General features: G+C 45.4%; 1 protein-coding gene across 2 annotated transcripts; it reads left to right on the top strand.

Annotated features, from left to right (window-relative positions):
• The first annotated feature begins 100 nt into the window (after window positions 1–100).
• On the top strand, window positions 101–20,493 carry LOC122615739 (zinc transporter 2). Of its 2 annotated transcripts, XM_043790825.1 has the most exons (8): window positions 101–265; window positions 1,700–1,878; window positions 6,754–6,864; window positions 7,703–7,823; window positions 11,544–11,723; window positions 18,779–19,313; window positions 19,533–19,680; window positions 20,137–20,493. In XM_043790825.1, the coding sequence occupies exons 1-8, from the start codon at window positions 234–236 to the stop codon at window positions 20,280–20,282; spliced, it is 1,452 nt and encodes a 483-aa protein (XP_043646760.1). In that variant the 5' UTR covers window positions 101–233; the 3' UTR covers window positions 20,283–20,493. The 2 variants fall into 2 exon arrangements, with proteins under 2 accessions (XP_043646760.1, XP_043646768.1); XM_043790833.1 differs by lacking the exons at window positions 101–265; window positions 1,700–1,878 and adding an exon at window positions 2,103–2,444.
• The last annotated feature ends 129 nt before the right edge of the window (window positions 20,494–20,622 follow it).

Raw genomic sequence — 20,622 nt, 5'->3', positions numbered from 1 at the left:
AAACACATGCATTGCACTCGGCTCTCGCCGATCTGAAAGTTGTAAGTTAAGATAACCACGATTATCTACTATTTGCTCGGATCTTATCATTCACAGCCTCTGTGGAGCAGTGGAGCATATGGGATCTTATAAGGAACACTTGTCGGTGGGATCTTGTGTTGTAACGTCTGGTGTTATTAGTGTCTTTGAGTGTTGAAAGTGAGAAATTAAAGTGAGGTAACAATAGGAAAATAATGTCCAGGAACGAGGATACACCGATTGCCAGGTAAGTTTGGGATGGTGGAAAAACGGTTCACGTCTGACTTCCTGGGCAAAAGTTTGCGCAGCGCAAAAAGTTGGCCGAAAATAAAATCTCTTTTGGGCCACATTAACATAAAGCGCCAAATGAGCTGCTGATTTGTTAAATAGGCGTAAGAGCGGACCGCGTGGGAGCAGTGACAACTGTCGGGTTCACGTTCCCGCTCCCGGAGTCTTGGGATTTTCTAGGTGCGCAGAGGCCTCCAAAAGTTGGATCGAAAGCTTAAAGTGCGACGGCTAACGTATTTTGCTGTTTTTTTTTCGCAGCTCCCAACTTTTTTTTTTTGTATTTTTTGATTTTTTTTGCTCCTTTGTGCAATTGCGTTGGAAAGTTGCAGAGCAAGTAGTTTAGCGCCATTTGCACTTTCCGTAGTAAAAATTACGCGCACTTGCTCTGGCACACCCACGCCCGCCCACACCCTCCCACGCACACACACCCACACACACATGCAACATGAGAAACTTATCAACGGGCACATCACACGCACACACACGTGCCGCTGACGAAGGCGGCGTCGGAGGAGTGGGCGTGGCCTTTAAGTAGTCATCGTAGTTTGCGTTAAGTAACAAAACTTCAAATTGAATTTTTCGCAGCACTTTTCATTTTAGCACCTATCAAAAAAACCCTTTTTCGGAGCATTTCGCCTCGCTTTCCAAAGCTCCAGCTCATTACAGTGGCAACTGCCTGCTGATGGACGGTCGGTGGTGCAGTTGGGGCCGTTGGGCGGCGCTTATGGGAGGCGCTTATGGGAGTCACTGGCCCACCGTACATTGTGTCTGCTTAAATGCCGCAGTGTTTTGTTGGCACCGGCAACGCTACGTTTTAATTCTCTGCCGGGGTTTTCCAAGTCGAAGCTTCCCCGAAAAACTTTTCTTGCTGTGGCTGCACTTACTACTCATTCTTTCTGGGCGTCTTTCACTTGTTTACCGTGGAAAACAAGTACATTTCTACAGCAACTTGGGCGAAATAAAACTAACGAATGGCACATTTTAATTAAAGAATTAGTTGGAAAGTCCTGTATATTGTTTAGACCACACTCTCGCCTTGTAGTTAGTTCTTGTGAGGCAAAAAATGAACATTTTTATTAAAGTTACATCACCTTGACTTGTCTCTTTAAGATTTCATTTTCAATTTTATTTAAAAATACAAGCAATTGGCAAGGTGTGCAGAGCCGATTAAAACCTTACAGGCACTAGCCAGTTTTGTAGTTCTTAAAATTTTATTTATTCATTTAATTTTAAAGTACGTATGTAGATGAAAAAGCAGGAATTTTGTAGAGTTAAGCGATATATGCTGCAAAACCTAACTTTGTACTTATATACCCTATAACATAATGTTCTTGTGCTTTTGATCTAGGTGATCTTGATTGTTCTATCAACTGACCATCTTCTTATCCTGCAGACGCGACTCGGGACGGACGCGGCGGAGCAACTATGGCACGGCTCCATCCTTTCACCTGCTGGAGCAGGGACAACCAGGTGGGAACGGAGTCGCTGGCATTGGCAACAACAATCACCCGGCAACGCCTTCGACACCTGCGCAAATTTTTTGTTTACACGGGCGGTCCAACAACGTGGAAGGTGAGTGGCAACAAGGGGTTAAGCGGGTTGCAAGGGGTTGAAGGGGGGCTGAGAGGGGCTGAGGGGCGGGCTTAAGGGGGTGGCAAGGTGACGGTGACAAACTGCGGGGCACTTTCGTGTCGCTTTCAATCAGGGCGGACTGCCTCGCAGCAATTTGCAGTCATTCATAAATTATCAAGAAAACGCAGCAGGCAGCGGCATTTTGCACTAAAAGTCAAATGCAAACAAATCAAATTCGACAACAACGAAAATCAAACAAATTAGTTTTCACATTGTTATTTTCCGTGTTTTTCTCTCTTTATTTGGTTCCGATGCCTGATTGTTCCTAAGCGTGGATCGTTGATTGTTTGCTTTCCTTATTTTTTATTCGGGTAAAATCGAAAACTGTTTGCAATTTTCTCGTGCTGGTACTCCAATGTATGGGTGACTGAGGAGCTGTAATATCGGGTAAATGCTCGCTAATTGGCAGACGGCACGGAAATCGTCGGAAATGAATGATGCCCGGCTATATGGGAATGCGGCAACTTCGCTGGATAAAAGCCGCTTGGAAATGCTGCACGAATATGGTGAGCAAACAACTTACCACCTACTCGAATCGAAGCTTCACTTCCCACTCTGCCACTTACCCGCTCTGCCACTCGCCACTTTTGGCCCATGCGCCCCCCTCAGTGTCATCAATCAGCTGATGATTCTCGAGGTTGGCAAACCAAATTATGGTGGAACTGGCCAGGCTACCAAGACCCAATCCACTCCCCCCCCCATCAGCAACTGTGGCATAATCAAAATGTATGCTCTTTGCTGACACACCGCTGCTGGGAGCAGACCGCATCCCATGGCCAACCATGGCCCACCATGGCCATATGTCATAAATCGCCCGAGGAGCCATAATTTACGTACGACAACGGCGATGGACCAAATAAATGTTGGGATCATTTTTTCATTCATTGCCTTCGTCTGCACAGGGTCGGAACCAGGAAGCGAGAAAGCGACGTGGCTGCGTCAAGTTTATATTTTAATTTCCTCTGCTTCGATTTTTAAACTAGTAGCATACCCTGTACAGAACGAGGCTTGATTGCATCCTTAGAAACATTGAATACCAAAAACTAAGTTACCTTTTGATTAACCACATATACATAGTTATATTATGTATGCTTTTAAGTGTCTTATCAAAAACAAGAGCTGTACAATGGGTATGCGGTAGTCGCAAGTGTCCCTAGTTACTTCCACATTTTTGGCGATGATTCGATTTATTGGCAGACGAGCTGGGCCCGAAACGAAATTAACTGGCGTCTAGACGAGGTGGATCCGCTTGTGGAAGTGCTTCTGCCTCCGTCGCACACTGGCACACACAGCGATTATTCTCGCACAATATATATTATGCAATCGTCTTGGGGCGCTCGGCGCATTCAATCATGGCCTGAGTTACTAACTCCCATTAGATAGCTCGACTAGTCGAGTGCAGCCAGTGCAGCTCATACAGCTCGATGCAGCTGCATTGATTTGCTTTGGCCGTAGTTAGTCGTTTGTAAAACGCGCTCCAGATGCGTCCGTTCGCAAATGCTGGAATACTAAGCAGTTCGCATAGGGCCGTGTCCATTGTTCCCCCGAGTGAACGTCCTCGTTGTTATCGCCGCGTGCTCCGGATTGCGGATTCCTGGTTACGCTCATGGATGTGGATGTGCTCAAGCGGAGGGAGGCGGACCTGAGCAAGGGTAACTCACTAATTAGACAAAATATGATGTTGCGTGGGAATGTATATCTGATGTGGATACACAACATATGAATATAATATACGAGCATAATGAGCGCGTAATCAATATGCTAGGTCCTCGTTAGCTGAAGGTCTGATTTAGTTTCATGAGGAATTAATTTCATTCGATGACTTGAATGCATTGCCAGTGGAATGTCTAAAAATGAAAATAGCTTCAATTGAAATTTAAGCTTCAATTTGAACTGAGTATTACTCTGAGACTAAGCAGTGACTAATATTTTTCTGTGTAACAAGTGTACAATTATATAAAGACAGAAATGTTTGCAAAGCCACCGGATTGGATCATCTTTAGATCTCAGTTGGCGTAGATTCCGGGCACCTGTCGCGTTGTTATTGATATTTGCACATAATGGAATGGCTTTTGTCGCGTATTTATTTCTATCAAATTAATGCCCGTGCGCCTGCACCTTGCCATTCGCATTCGCATTTCCATTCCCATTCCGATTCCCCAACTGATGGCGATGACTTCGCCCTGCCCCCATTAATTATTTATAAGAACAAGTACAGAGTACAATTGTTGCCATGGCAGAACCAGATATGGATGCGAAGGAGGAGGGCGAGCACATCAGTGAATGTGGCGCCCATATCCACCTCCACCGTCTTCCGTCCCCGCGAGTCGCAGACATTAACCTCAGCTTCCCGGGAGTCCAACATACTTTCCGCATTGCGCAAACAAACAGGGCGAACGCAACGCAACCAGAACGGTCCAACGGTCCAAGGCGACCAATTAAAGATGCAGATGGATCGGAGTTGTTTAAATTGCAAGTATGACGATTCTTATGCATCAGCTGGCTGCAGTGGCTGCTCCGCCGGAGGGGGAGGGGAAACCTGAGCCTGAAAACCCGAAGCTCGCAACTCGAAACTGGATGCGGGTCTAATAGGTGAAATTTTCACGTGCCACAATCGCCGCAATCGCAGTTGCAGTTGCAGTGGCAGTTGCAGTCGCAGTAGCAGTGCTCCTACAGAGTGCCGGGCCTTGGTTATGCACAAGAATTTAATTTCGCTGCCGGCATTGTTACTGCCATTGAGCGAGTGTGTGGGCAAGGATACGGAGGATGTGGGGGATGCGGCGGATGAGGAGGTGGCAGGAGCAGGTGCCGGCCCAGAAACAGGAGCAGGAAGCAGTTGCCAGCAGACGCAGGCCAGGCGTCGGTGGCCTTGTGCTGGAATCAAATGAAGAAACCGCGTCTACATGGCCACCGTGCCAGAGATGAGGCGCTCCACATGTGGGGTGACACGCACGGAAAGGCATAAGTTAGCACATGGATAAAATGAATGGATAAAATAATATCTTAATACTACATTCAGTCGTGTCCTTTAAAGTTGGCAAATCATTTCATTCGAACTTAAATTGATTACATTTTGGAAGTATTAACTTACACTTGTATCAAAATTGTCAGTTTAGCTAACACCTAAAACCTGGATAATTGAAATCCTTAATAATTGATAAATATTTCAGTTTAGCTAACATCTAAAATTTGAATCAATGTTCTGTACCAAGCTAACTGGTACTACTACTACGTGTACTAAACATCTGAGATTTGCTTCAAATAGTTCAATTTAGCTGAAGTATCTTGAATTATAACAGGGACTTATTGTACAGACTCTAATAAAAGTGCCAATGCTCATTAGACTGCAAGGCCTAATTGACAGTACACATCTGAGCTCCTCCACACGGGCTCATCTCTATGGCTTCCACTTGCAGAGCAGCCGAGCCAGCGGAGCATATGCACATGTACGGAGCTCCTGTAGCTTTTCCCGCTCCGGACAATGAAAAGCTGCTTGGCGCGGAAAAGCTGAGGAGTGGGTGGCCAGAGCGACCAGAGCAAGTGCAAGGAAAATGCAGCGGAAATGACAAAGCATGAAATACGGCTGCGACAAATGCAATAAAGTATTTAATAGACTGCTCCTAGCCGACCGAGAGCCACCAACCAACCATCCAACCATCCAACCAGCCAACCGGCGAACCAAACCGAGCCAAGCAACTAGCAGCTACCAACTTTCGCCTGTCACTGACACCCAAAATGAATAAAACCAGAAAAAAGGAGAAACCCCGAGGAAAAGAACAAAAAATAACATAAAAAACAAGCGCAGAACCCCCGGAAATGGGCCATATACCGAATCCATATGGGAGGGGCGTGGCTGGCAAGGAGCAGAAGCAGGAGCGGGAGCAGGATCAGGAGCAGAAGTAGGAGCTGCGCTGGCGGTCATTATTCACGTACCATGTTAAATAAATTTAAATGCCTGTTTTGTAAATATGTATTGCATGCTCAGCGGCATAACAGATGGGCGACGGCCAACTTATTCCCCAAAGGGCATACGAGTGTGCACTGGCACATTGTTAATTTACCACTTTTGCGAAAAAAGGAGGTTACAGTCTTTAGCCGGGCTCAAGAATATCCCCAATTTTATTTAAAGGCCATCAATTGGGTTAAGTGCATGTGGGTAGGACCTTTTTTTTATCAACAATTACAAATAAATGAGCAGCTTGAAGGCGGGCGTAAGTTATGTAGACAAAGTGTAGTCAAAAGTTTTAATTCTACGTCGAGAAATCTGAAAGATATGTCTTCTCATATATTTAAAACTTTAGATGTAAAAAAGAGGTACCAAGTATAAATATTGAATTCAGTTTAAATATATCGTAAGATTAATATAACTTAAGATATTAGTTCATGAAGTTGGACAAAGCGCTTACTCCAAAGTTTTAATTCTACATCAAGAAACCTGAAAGATATGTGTTCCTATTTATTCAGAACTTTAGATGCACGGATGCTAATTGTATAGTAATCTCAGTATAAACTAGCTACTAAGCATAAATAGTTTATTGATTTTAAGAGATCGTTAGATCATCTTGAGATTTCAGTTCAAGAACGCTTTCGGGAACTATGTATGTTTCTGAATGCATTTTAGTTAAATAATGATTATTACTGACCCGAAATCCCTATGAGGCCTAAGGTTTAGTTTATTCCCTTCAACTATAAAATCTTGACCATGTGCTGACATACTCTCCAGATGTGCTTTTATTCACCTGCCTTACATATATTTTTTATATATTTTTATATTATTATTATATTTTATATTATTATTATATTTTTTGCTTCCAGTCCGGGATCATTGCCATCGAGCCCGCAGCGAGGGCGTGGACGTGAAGGCGCGACGCAAACTGATCATTGCGAGCATTTTGTGCTTGGTTTTCATGATTGCGGAAATCGTGGGTGAGTGGAGTTAATATTCATAAAAGGGCATCGTTTGGTCTCTGCTTGAAGTTCGACTGCACAAAGGACTCTTGCTCCCTTCGATTTCTTTTTGCAATTTCTCCTTTCCGTCTGCCTCTCAATTCCCAAACTAATTTTACTCACCTCTGAGAATCTGAGCCAACAAATAAACAAAACGTATAAAGTGAAAAGCGAAAAGCGAAAGAAATAAGGCAAAGTCAAACAATGTTTGGGTAGCGCAAGGGCGCAAGGAAGAGAAGAAAAGGGAAAAAAGGACGCGAAGAGAGGACGACGACGAGACGATTAAAAACTGAGGACCGGAAGTGCAACAATATGGCGACCGGAAGGGCTTACTGTCTGCCGTCAACCCTCCTCCATTTATGACGGCACCGGGGTTGGTTATACAATAAACATTTAATTTTCGAGTGGCGACGATGTCGTCGGAGCTTCGACTGCTGTTCCCGTTAATCGCTTTGCAATTACCTACAATGTTCGCTGGGAAAAGGACAAAGGACGATTGAGGAGGGACGAAGGACCAGGCGGCCACCAATTCCCAGTTGCCAGGAAAGGATTTCATTCTTGCGCCCCTTGCTTTGCGTTTGCACTCTTTTTTCTTTCGCTTTCAAATCGAAATTGTTGCTGCGATAATGGGAAATAGAGAGAAAGGGCTCCAACTCCACCCTTTTAATGTTTTCCGTCTGAGGAAATCCCCGTCCGGGGGTATTGTCACTCGGCAGCCGTTTTGGGGGGTAATCCCCCCCAATCAGCATCCACAAGCCCCACAGAATGTCGAGTTAATTCTTTGCGCATTTATTTACTTTCTCCCGACCTGAAACAGGTGGCGTGCTATCGAACAGTCTGGCCATCGCTACAGACGCCGCTCATTTGCTAACCGATTTCGCCAGTTTTATGATCTCGTTGTTTGCCATCTGGATTGCCGGGCGCCCATCTACGCAGCGGTAAGTACTGCCCTCCGAAATGGAGACACTGCCAAAAGTCGTTTGCCGGGCGGGCAACGGCAAAGGGAAATCAATAAAACGTAAAGTGTCAATCTTTTTCGCATTTCCTTCTCCTTCACTATCTGCTGCCAACTCCCGTGGCATCGCTCCTCTGCGTCCTCCTTTATCACCGGGACTCCTTGGGACTCTGCTCTGGGAAATAACGTAAAGCTATTCCTTAAATATCCTTCACCGGAATGGGGCGCGACCCTACTGGGAAGACTTTAAGAATATAATAAAGTAATAAGAGCAATAGATAGATTTATTTTAAAATAAGTTCTTTAAACTCGTGTTGATCTTCAGATACTTCCGTATAACTTAACAATTAAAGCTACCACCAAATACAACAAAAGGAAAGAAAGCTGACAAATAGTTATATTTGCAAGCCCTGAATATATAAAATTGCTTTGCAAAACACTTTTAAGCAAGACTCCCCTTATAACGACTGTATCTGCATTGGCCTGCAATTTATATTCCCCTTATAAGGCTGCTCTCCACCATAATTTCTGTCGCTCGACTTGGCCATCCTCCATATCCTTGGCTGCTGCTGCCTGCATTTCCCATTCGCCATCGTCTAATTAGGCGAAAAGCCTGTTTCCAAATTTTCAGTGCCTTCCCCTTGCCCCCCTTGTCAGCGGCCCCTGTGCTGCCTCTGCTCGCAGTGTTGTCCAACTTTTATTTCTAAAAATTATATAAAAGCCTTTTTAGCGAAGAAAAGTGAGCATTGTAACGAAACAAAAAATGTAGAAAAATATGTGAATTTTAAGGGAGTAAATTCCCAAGTTGCTCGTTTTGTGGAGCATATTTTAATGATCTGAGTGGAAGTTCTTATAATGAATAGTGTTTTAATTGATTTTGTAGATTCTCAAGAATGTTAAATTAAACTTTAATCTTCTAATTGGTATTACCAATTCTGCAAATGTTTAGTTTTTGAAAAAGCTTTCGGCATCACTGGTTGGTGCTGTTGCTGCTGCGCACTGTACATTTGGCCGTTTCACATTTTTCAATTGGTCTTTGGGAGCACTCCTTTGTCTCCGCCCCAGCATCCGCCCCCTCTGCTCCCCAGCCGCCTGCCGCCTGCCCCCGCCTCTTCTACTCCCCATACGGCATCCATCTTGGGCTCAACTAGAAGGAGGGAGGCAAACGGCACGTTCTGCTCATTCATGCAAAAATCTCACTCACTCGACGACTCGACTGCAGCCACAAAGTGAATAATGAAAAACTTTTGCAATTTCAAGCGTGTTGCATGGTAATTTTGTAAATTTCGCTCCTGCCATCAGACTCCCAGACCCACTGACTCCCAGACTCAGAGCCTCCATCTTCGTCGTCTCCTGTGCGTTGATGTTGCTTCTGTTTCTGTTTCGGTTTCTGTGCCAGTTGCTCCTGCATGCTGCATGTTGCTGTTGCTGCTGCGGCTTTTGCTGTTGCTGTTGTTGCTACTGTTGCTGCTGCTGCTGCTGCATGTTGCAGCAGTCCCAGTCTCAGGCTGGCTGAATGCCGCTCTCCTTGGGCCTGGTCCTCTGGCTGGGTTTGGTTTCAGTGCGGTTCGCAGCCCTCCTCCATATTTTGGGGCTCTGCGCCCACCGCACCACCCATTTTGGCGCTTGGGCTGCCGTTGCCGTTGCCGAGTTGACAAGCCTAATTTATCAAAACAAAACACATTTGCACAATTGCAAAGGCAAACGCAGAAAAGGAAATGCAAAAGCTAGGTAAAACTAAGCACGGCACAGTGGAATAATTCAATTAATACCTGCGGTATTTTCCTTGATAATGAATGATGCAAACTGTAGCAGCATAGGATCTCTGTAATGGCATAGTTTGATAAGCACCAAGTTTCTTTGAGTTGATCAATTAGCAGTGGTTAATTAGTGCAAAGCTGTAGGAGCCTTGCATATAAATTGGCCTAAATTGGGTACTAAATCTAGTTACTAATTTCGCAAATATTCCTTTATGAAGTTAATTCAATAATCCAAAATGATATATTAGCACGACTCCAATGTGTGCTATGTCGTATCATCTAGTTTTGAAATTATCTCTAGGTATCAGAGGTGATTAACAAGTTAGTTAAAGTCATTTAATTTCCATCTTTAATATCCATCCTTTTAATTTCATGTTCCCTATATATCTGACTTTGCTGGCTGCCAAAAAGTTAGTTTGGCATAACACACTACCGTATTTCATTATCGCTAATCCCAATTAAGTGTTTTGGCTACTTTCTTTTAATTATCGCACCCGGTCCCAGTGTGCCGGAACCACCATTGAGGTAGCGATGTTGCTGCTCCTCCGTCGGGGATAGAAAGGACCTAAGGACCTGGGGAACGGAGGACCGAAGGACGAGGGGGTGGGCCGCCAGCAGCAGGCGGTCATTAAGCAAATGGCTGCACTTGCAACGCCAACTGCAGGGCCCCACTTGCGTATATATATTTGTATATATAGAGGTATTTGTATATACACGTATAGAGAGCTCCGCCATACATTGACACTGCCGGGGGTTTTGGGTGGCTCTGAGAGTGGGGAGGGGGGCTACGACGGATGTTTGCTGGAAATTAAATTGTATTATTATGGCGAGACATTCGTTGCTGTAGCTGCCTGCTGCCTTCTGGCATCGCATTAGTTAGCAGGCTGGCAAAATTGTTGCCTTTTGCCATTATTTCAATTTTATAACGAGAGTGGTCGCTCCTCCTCCTCCCACTTCCACTCCCTCTCCTGCCACCACTCCCACTTTCCACTTCCACCTGTCGGTTACCGGTGGGTCCTGGCTCTGGTCCTGCTCCTGGCTCGTTCTGATGTGGCTTGGCTTGTTTTCTGGTCTAGGTTGGGCCTTAATTGAACGACCCTCGACTTGGTCACCGTCGCCGCCGCCGCCGCCGTTCAGGTGTTGACTTTGACCCAACCGAAAAAAGGGAAATATGGTGAAAAAACTACATGCGAAATAAGCAGAGGGGCGCACATGCAAAACGCTCATTACATTAGGGAAATCCTGGAACAAACTCCTGCCCGTCGAAATGTTATCATTTGGGGAGAAGCCGCGCCCCTAAACGAACTGAAATTAAAATGGCATTTGACGAATTTTGGTCATATTTATCAACTCGTGTTAATTTCCAACTTGCCCACAGTGACCGCTCTTTATGTCATCAGCAATTCATGTTTCGTTTGTGACCAAACAGTTTGTCCTTCTGTCTTTCTGTCTTTCCACATCCCCTTCTCCTTGGGGCTTATGAAAGGATATTATTTCACTGAGGGGGTTTATTTGATGAATCTTAATTTTAAGAGCATGTCAATTGCAGCCATACATTTGAGGCGTTGTTAATGAGGAAATTAAATATTAAGCAGCTCTTCAGAATAATGTCTGTATTTAAGCGGGGCTTTAGTAAAAAGTGGACACTCAAATATCAAACTGTTTATGTGAAACTACAAGTTTCGAACTGAAAAATTGATTAAAAAAAGGTACTACAAAGTGGCACAACTAATTATTGAAGCCATCCAGAACATATAAAGTGCAATTATTGTTTGCATATAATAGTTTGCTAGTTGGAAAAGTTGTCCCCATGGCCAAAGTAACAAAGTTTTGCCGTCCTTATCGGGTGGCAAGTGGACACTTTTTGCTCGTCTCCATCGCAGCCTCATTATCTTCACCTGCCCCCACATTAATTAAGCTCCACTCGCTCTTATCTTTGACAGGATGTCCTTCGGCTGGTATCGGGCTGAGGTTATTGGCGCCATGGCCTCCGTCTTCATGATCTGGGTCATCACGGGCATCCTCGTCTGGCTGGCCATCGGACGACTCATCAGCGGCGACTACGAGGTGAACGCGAAGATCATGCTGATCACCTCCGGCCTGGCCATTTTGGTGAATGTCATGTAAGTACTTACCTTGGAATGTTCCACCCTGATATGCAGATCTTTGATTGCTGGACGACTGTTTGACTGCCGGCTTGGCACATTTGTGCGGCGGCAAAGTTTTCCCTGTTTTCCCCTGGGCAGTTTTCCAATTGCAATTGCCGCAATCAACTTGTCCCGGGCATGAGGCACCAAATGGGTCAACATGGTGCACACTCCAAGTGCCTCCCGATCCCAGGCCAACTGCTCGATTCCTGGATGGCATTCCCTTACGTATCCAGCAGTTGTTGCGGCAACTTTCTCCACATTTTAGCGACAACTTTTTCCACAAGTTTAGAATTTCTTCTCGTTCTATTTTTACGGCATTTTTTCTCGCTTTTTTCTACTTTTCTTCCTGCGTCAACAAAAGCCAAAAGGCGGCGTCGACGAGGAGTTTGCTTGTGTTTGTGTTGGCCAGTCTCAAAGGTGGAAAATTCTCTAGGCGGGATGGGGTAACGTGCCATCGAAGATGGTTTCGATAATGCTCCAAACGGCGGCCAATGGGGAGCCCCTCGCCTCGGCCATTGGAGTTCTTTTCACTTTGGCCAGCTAAAAATAAATCGGGGCTCGCAAAGTTTAACGCTTTACTTAATTTAATTGTGATTTTTCAATTGATTTTTTGTTAACCTGCAGATCTTTAGCCGAGTAATTGAAGATTGGATTTGTGTTCTTAGAAGCTTTAAAATATTCTTACAGAGTTTGAGAAGTAATTATATGTAATATTTGTTAAGTAGGAGTAAGATAATATCCTAGTTGTAATCTCTTTAAAATATATTTATATTTTTTTTTGCCTAATAATATTCATATATAAACTTTTATATTAGGTGTAAAGTGGTATTTAATAAGACTTAAGATTGGGTTTTGAGGGCATTCTCGGTTCGCCTAATGAAATGATTTGTGTTGGCCCATTGTGCAGTCTCAAGGTGAAATTCTAGCGGATTAACGTGCCATCGAAGATGTTTCGATAATGCTCCAACGGCGCCAATGGGAGCCCTCGCCTCGCCATTGGAGTTCTTTTCACTTTGGCCAGCTAAAAATAAATCGGGGCTCGCAAAGTTTAACGCTTTACTTAATTTAATTGTGATTTTTCAATTGATTTTTTTGTTAAACGCTCGCAGGATCGTTTAAGCCGAAGTAATTGAAGATTGGATTTGTGGTTCTTAGAAAGCTTTAAAAATATATCGGTCTTAACAGAGTTTGAGAAGTAATTATATGTAATATTTGTTAAGTAGGAGTAAGATAATAGCCTAGTTGTAATCTCTTTAAAAATATATTTATATTTTTTTTTTGCCTAATAATATTCACTATATAAACCTTTTATATTAGGTGTAAAGTGGTATTTAATAAGATTTAAGATTGGGTTTCTGAAGGGCATTCTCGGTTCGCCTAATGAAAATTGATCGCTCCGCTTGTTTTGATTTCGCCGAGTGCAAACCTGCAAGGCTCGGCCTCCCCTTTCCCCCTGTCTGCCACGCCCCCTTCCTGTGCCACCTTCCTTCCCCATTGATGCTCATTCATGTGGCTGTCGAAGCATAGTTTTTGGCGCATAAATCGCAACGTTCAATGCCGAGCTCACACTAACGTGTGTGTGTGGGGCCCCCTTCCACTTGCCATTCTCCCCCCACCGCCCACCGAGCGCCCCCCATGCCACGCCCACCTCAGCTCACCTATTTTCCGGCACGAGTGTTGCTGCAGCTGTTGTTGCTTTTGTTTTTGTTGCCGCTAGTTGGGCGGTAGCGCAAAAATTTTCCAGTTGACGTTGGCGTTTTCAGTGTTTGCCACTTGAATTGTTTGATTACGTGAATTGATTGTGAAAAACGTGCAGCAGAAGCAACTCTCCTGGCTTACAGATTTGTCCAAGGAGGAAAAGCAGAAGAAGATGGCCGGACTTTGTGGAGATGGGCGGTGGGCAGTGGACGAGGGGCGTGGGGCGTGGCGAAGGCCATCTTTGGAAGCTGCCATAAAAGCAGGAAGTTAAGTCGAGTCAATGTTGAAGCTTACTTCCTATTCGTGTACATCGAGAAAATATTTCAGTTTTCTTATTTCACTCCTATATGTGGAAACTGAGTTTTCCGGCAAAGGAACCAAAAAGTTTTAATAAACTGTTAAGGTAGTACGCGTTTCTTTCTGTGTACCTTTGAACTGTGTTCGAACAACGAAATTAAATGGCCGCCTTTTACCGTTATGCGTTCGGGCAAACGAGTTAGCTGCAAGTTTTAACTATTTTCAGTCCCGTTTGCTCTCGTTGTTATTGAAGGCTTTTTACTTAGTTTCATTTAGTTGTTGAGAGCTCTCTGGATTTTATTTTTGCCAGTTTTTAGTTCAATTAGCACAATGCCGAAAATAGCTGCAAAACGCCTCACACACACACACACATCCGCACACATGCATACATACATACATATACGCACTGAATTTTCCGGATTCGCTTTGTGTGTTGTTGTTGGGCTAAGTTTTGAGTGGCGGCAACGACGTCCGTCGACTTCACATCGTTAAAACGCCCATTAGGGCCAAAAGCGGGAAAATGGAGAAAGAGCACAAGAAGGAGAAGGATAAATGGTGGAAGAGAGAGTGAAATCGGCAAAGTACACTGAAACTCAGACTCGATCCTCAAAAATGATCTAGGGTCATATTCAGAGATAATGCCAAATGATAGTTGGTAATTTAAAAAGTTTTGTTAGTTACGATAATGAGTTTTTCGAGAAAACATAGCATACTTTCTGGATGACCTGGATTTACCTGCAACGACTTTTGTACTTGGGCTAATTCCTTTAATTTCGAAACAAATGATTACTCTAATTAAACAAGTTACCTAAATGCATACACCTCTACATAAATAAAACTTAAAACTGACGACTTAGCATCAAACAACTAAGTTAATTGATAGTAATTCAATAGCGCATCGATCGAGATCGAGAAAGGTCCTTATGGCGAGGTTCCACTGTACCTCCGCAAGGCCCGACCTTAAACTGCAAGTGGGACATTAGCGAGAGCAAATGCCAGTGAAATATGAGAGGTTTATTCTGGTGGAACTCTGGAAGGAAGGAAGGGAGGTGGTGGGAAGTTGTGGGGCAGCGAGGTGCTAAAGCAATTACAACCAGCGTGGCTGTGGCAATGGCAGTTAGGACAGATGGATGAATGCACAGCTAAATTTCTTTAAAGCAATCAAATAAATTTGATACGGAGCAGAGTCCGTTTTTGGGGCAAGGGAACTTAGTACATTTCTCTAATGAAGCTATTGCCATGTTATTATAAAATGGCGATGGTTGATAATTTTGTAATTTTAAATACCTCAAAAATGCTGCAGCTTTTGTTTCAGCTCCAGTTCGTCGTATAATTTCTCTTATGAATTCGCTTCTTCCACTTGATATACTTTTGCTCCTTGCTTATGCCTAGTGTTCACTATGTGAGCACTGAGCCTGGTCATCGGTCCTCCGCTTTCCTATTCCGGGCAGGCAGCCACTTGAGACCGAAGCTGGCCAAAAGCTTGTTAGCCTGACAACTCAATTTCATTTTCAATTTCCTAAGACCACGCTAAGATGGCCCAGCCAGCTCGGTTCGAAGAAGTTACCAGGCCAAATGTGGCCATAATTTGTCAAACAGCAGAGAAACAAAAACGGGAAAAATATAGGAGACGCCAGAAGAAACACAAGGAGAAAATAAATATAAACGGCGATGAAGAAGCAGAAGACACTTCCTCTGCTGTTTCATGTGGGGCGTCGCGTTGATGGGCACTAAATAAATTGTTCCGAGCACCACAGCTAGCTCCAGATTCAGGTACCAGTGGTGCCAAATCAGCTTATTCCGAAACCTGACGGGTAAAAAGAGTAGTCGGCGGAAACACCTAGTTCATAACCCTAAAAGTGGCCATAAATATTTTTATGTTCCACATTTCATAGTGAGCCACCCCGTGGCATACTATAAATAATTCACTTTTTATGATTACATGCAATCCAGTTTTTATTAATCCTTAGATGTGGAACATTTATCCAATTAAATCCATGCTTGCGCAAAAATGTATAAGCTGCATAACTTTCCTCTCAGAAAAACCGAAATTATTATTCAGAAATGTGCAAGGGCAGTATTAGAAGAAGTAAAAAATGAATTTGTGGGAAGCAGCAGGTATCAAAGCACCTTTTTTCAAAGTTAAGTCGAACACCACTCCGTAGTGCCCGAAAATAGCACACATTGTTAGGACCCCACCTCCTCCTACTATTTCGGTGCTAGTCAGCGTGGCCACGCGGTCAGCGATGGCGGTCCACGGTGGCGGTCCACGCCAGGGATTCCATGCGGAGCACATACGCTTTTCGACTTTGAACATCCGATTGCCGAGGCATTACCCCGGCCACTCCGTCACTCCGCCACTCCGCCTCTGGCTCCTCCTCCTCCGCCGATCCCCGCCTGCGTGGTGTGTCCTCGAGCGCAAAAAATGCCAATGCGAGCGACATTCCCCGGCCATCAGGAGAGGCACCAGGCAGCAGGCGCCAGGCGCCATGTCCTCCCTCCACGGTTGCCCCTGCCCCTCCGCCGTCGAGCCAGCATTGTTGTTCCAACTGTGGCGCCGTAATTTGTAGCGCGCAATGAAGCATTTCCCCTTGATTTTGCGGCATCTTTACTCGCCTCGTTAGTGGCCAACAAACGACAGCAGCAGCCATGACAACACCAGGACTCGGATAAGTCTGGGAATCAGGCGCTGTTAGCTGGAAGCTGGATGCTGGAAGCTGGGTCCTGCGACCGAGAGTGTGCCCAAGGAGCGAGGGGAGGCAGGGCCGCCTGTGTGGCGTATATGCCACGTCCTGATTTAATTGACAGGAACATAAATATTAGCGCATATCTTGACTCAGCTCAGCTCGCCTCTTGGCTCGGCTAGGGCTTTGGCGTTGGTCGCGTATGTGACTGTTGCCAGGATTTCGCAGCCACTAGGATGTCTAAGGATGTCTCGAGGCATGTGTGGGGTGCTCTGGTCCTAGTCCGTCCTGACCGTGGTCTCAGTCTGGTCTGTCACCCGGATGAGCAGCTCGTTAAGCTGTCGGTCCAAGGAACCGAGGAGCACAAGGAGCCAGGATCAGGATGGAACGACAACGGAACACGTTTATTTCGCTCATCGCAACCAGCGAGTTCCTATGTTTTATTGGGCTAGTGGTGTTTTTGAGACAGTCGCTGTAAATTTTGCAAAAGCTTTTAGAGTTGATTGAGTAGGAACTGATAGCTAATTTTCATTATTTAATATGCAACATTAAATATATTTGTTGGTTAAAATATGTATAACTTTTATACCTTTTTACCCCTTTTCATTCAGTGGCAGTAACATTTTATCGCTCGTCGTAAAGTCCTTTTAGGACCAACAAAATGTCTTTGAGTCGTCAATTGAATACGTCAATTAGCGGCAATCGATTTGCCTGCCGAACTTCCCATGGGATGGGTACGTGGCCTGGTCTATGGGAACGGCTAGATCCATAGATGGCGGTAGATGGTTCCGCTACGTGGCTGCTCACTTTGCGCTTTGTTGTGTTTGCCACTGCCAATGGTTGTGCGTAATTTATGCCAGTTTATTTATTGATGCCCGGCACTGCATTGTTTCCCCAAAAAGCCGGCTAAGTGCAGCCGGCGGCGACGGACAGAGAGAGCCAAAGAGCCCGTCCGTTGGTCGACCATGGCCTTTTTCCCCAAATAGAAAAGCCATAAATCTGCAATGTCGGAGCATTTAAAATGAATAAAAAGTCAATGTGCCGAGCTATTAACTGCCGATCCGTACCGTGAGCTCAGGAGGGGGAGTGGTTGCGAAAAAAGTGGAGTTCGGGGATTGGGGAGTGTCCTGGTCAGCCGCTTGCCATTTTCGACAATACATTTGTATTTGCATGCGGCAATGTGTCCGGACGTACTGAACTGGAGCAGCCCAGATGGGCCAGGTTCGAAGTTGGGAGTTCGGGGGGTTCTGGGTCGGAATCGTCGGACAGGAGCGGTTAGTTTGGCTGGTCGGCTCGGAGGATCCCTCGCACACACCTTCCGGTACACAGAGCGGCAAAACAGTCAACATTCAACATTCAACATTCAACATTCAACAGTGAACGGTGGACGATGAACCCTGAAAGCGGGACTCAGAGTGCAGGATGGTGCATCCACCAAAGGGAGAGGGCACCGTACTGCACGGTGCTGCTGCTGCGCTGGAGTGCACACCGTACAGTGCTTAAAATTATTTATTTTGAAAAGAAAAGTGTAATTGATTTATGGAAATGACTGCGCAACCTATAAAGTCTAGTTAAAGGGTTCGAAAATATATGGGCGCTATCATAGAACAACTAAAAAGACGTGCCGTATAGTGTTATGTGTACTCTCATAAGCAATCACTATTCCAATGCAAATTGGTTGAGGAAACAGGGCAATATGCCTTTTTAAAAATATGTTAGCTTTATGTTCGTTGTTAATGCCGATAGGAGTGTTTAAACAAATTCGCAGTGCAACGAAATACACAATTTAAACTTACGTAACTTCTTCTCTATATGTATTTGAAGGGATTATCGAAAGTACTATGAATCGAAACCGAAAAATGCCGTCAAATTCTGCACAAATTCCTGTGCAACCACTGACAACTGCCGCTTTAAATTTCATAAAAAGATTTGGCTTCCTGCTGTTTAATTCGGCCATTTGGCTCCACTGTCCATGACCTGAGTGTGTTTGTTTGGCTGTGCGGTGCTGTGCGGTGCGGTGCGACTGTTGTTGGTGCATTAAAATGCTGAAATAAAATGCCAAACAATGCAAAAGCGTTTCCCGCATACCGTTTGCTAAACCCCACCCCACCCCCTTTGTTAGCCAGAAAACACACACAGACCAAAAAATACGAACATTTTGGGTGCGTTTTTGTTTTCATACTGTGGCCTGGCTAACGGGTCCCCGACTGGGATGATTTTTGGGAGGAACGTGGGGAGGGTGTGGTGGCACAGAACGGGCACTGAACTGGCACAGAATAGCTTGCAACATTTTCAAGCATATTAAATATTTGTGATAACGTTTCCAATTTCTCTCCCCAACTCGCTTAGCATGGGCGTTCAACTGCAGCACGGCCACTCCCATGGCCTGGGCGGTGGGCATGGTCACAGCCATGGCGGCTCCAAGAAACCAAAGAAGAAGAACCCCGCAGTCACTGCCATCCCGTCCCACGTGCAGGCCACATCCACACCCTGCTCCGACTCGCCCAGCCAGCGGATTGAGGGCGGCGTGGCCTTCGCGCCGGAGGATGCCGAGTTGCCTGGCGGCGGGCTGCCGACGTTCTCCTACCAAAACACCAAGCTGGTCGATCCCACACTGGACTTGGAAATTGCAGCCGTGCTGGCCGAAACGGCACCCGGAGCACATCACCACGGCGGACCCGTTGGACGCGAGGCCGTCAACATGAATGTCCGGGCTGCCCTCATCCATGTGATTGGCGACGTCATCCAGAGCGTCGGAGTGTTTGTCGCCGCCGGCGTGATTTACTTCTTGCCGGAGTACTCCATCGTTGATCCCATTTGCACCTTTGTGTTCTCCATCATCGTGCTCTTCACCACGTTCACGATCATGAAGGATGCCCTGCTGGTGAGTGTGGCCTTCTCCCTTCTTTGATTTCTCAAATGGTTTTTATAATTGGAGATATAAGACTGAAAGTATTCTGCATATATCTTACACAATGTACTATAAAAACGTAAGATGAGTAAATACTCCTTTTACGATATAAAAATCTCATAAGTGCTCCGTGGCCTGAACGGATTTATCAGATGGCTTGTAAACACGGCTCCTGTTGCCATTTTCCCGCAGGTGCTCATGGAGGGGACCCCCAACTATATGCACTACGCCGAGGTGCTGCAGATTTTCCAAGGCATCGAGGGCGTTGAGCGGGTGCACAATTTGCGCATCTGGGCGCTGAGCATTAATAAAGTGGCGCTATCTGCCCATTTGGCCATTGGTAAGTAGCTGCCCCCGGTCCTCGGCCGCCCAAAACAGCCAGCACAAAACAGACCAGACCCGACCAGACCAAACCGAATCAGACCAGAAAGGTCGCTGGGTGGCCTTTTGCCCTGATGCATGTGTTTGTCCGAGTGGGTGGGAGTTTGCTGTGGCTTGGAGTGGTTTGGGGCGGACGATGGGGTCGCGCTTTCGGGCATCGAGGGTAATTATCCCAATGGATTTGTTGTTGTTTTAAGCTGTGCCCCCCGCTGGCACAGTTTCACGACCATGTCCATGGGCAGACAGTGAGCAATTAGCTTAATTATTTTTGAAATGGCTTTTTAAGCGTGGACAATTTTGATAGAGCCAGCGAGTGCGAGCGCAGTGGAGTTGGTCCCCCATTAGTGTTATCTTTCTGATACCTAATCGTCTAATCGTTTGCCTCCTCTTCCCTCCTCTCCTCTCCCCCGAACAGCTGAAAATGCGAATCCGAAGAGGATCCTGGACGCAGCCACATCGGCGGTACACTTGCGCTACAACTTCTTTGAGACCACCATCCAGATCGAGGACTACACCGCCCAAATGGAGAGCTGCCAGCAGTGCAACGTGCCCGAGAAGTAGTCCTTGTACCACATACAACCAAATTTGATAATATAATTCGATGTGTATTCAATATTTATTCTGCTGTACGCGCGATAAGAGTGACACCCTGTCCATCCATATACATACATATTCAGCAAACAAGCCCCGATTTCGGCTAGGTCCGGACAACAAATCAACTACAAAATACAGTATAATAAAACTCGCGTTGATTGCCCACAACGTACTCGTATATTCACGCTCGTTTGTTTATCAGTTTATCACCAACACCAGCACCAACACCTGAGTGCCGATTAATATATTCTGCATTACATGTACCCATCATAAAGTGTCAAACAGCTGGAGTGGTTTAACATATTCC

The sequence above is a fragment of the Drosophila teissieri genome, chromosome 2L (assembly GCF_016746235.2).
Source record: "Drosophila teissieri strain GT53w chromosome 2L, Prin_Dtei_1.1, whole genome shotgun sequence".
In the NCBI taxonomy this organism is placed as follows: domain Eukaryota; kingdom Metazoa; phylum Arthropoda; class Insecta; order Diptera; family Drosophilidae; genus Drosophila; species Drosophila teissieri.
The sequence above is the reverse complement of the archived record's forward strand: the minus strand, read 5'-3'. Positions and strand labels throughout refer to the sequence as shown.

What these genes read in the sequence shown, in the direction of transcription:
- LOC122615739 (XM_043790825.1), top strand. Translation starts at nt 234, where the DNA reads ATGTCCAGGAACGAGGATACACCGATTGCCAG. An exon ending in CATGATTGCGGAAATCGTGG is followed by an intron (nt 6,865 to 7,702) that starts GTGAGTGGAGTT and finishes GACCTGAAACAG; the next exon opens with GTGGCGTGCTATCGAACAGT. An exon ending in GGGCGCCCATCTACGCAGCG is followed by an intron (nt 7,824 to 11,543) that starts GTAAGTACTGCC and finishes TATCTTTGACAG; the next exon opens with GATGTCCTTCGGCTGGTATC.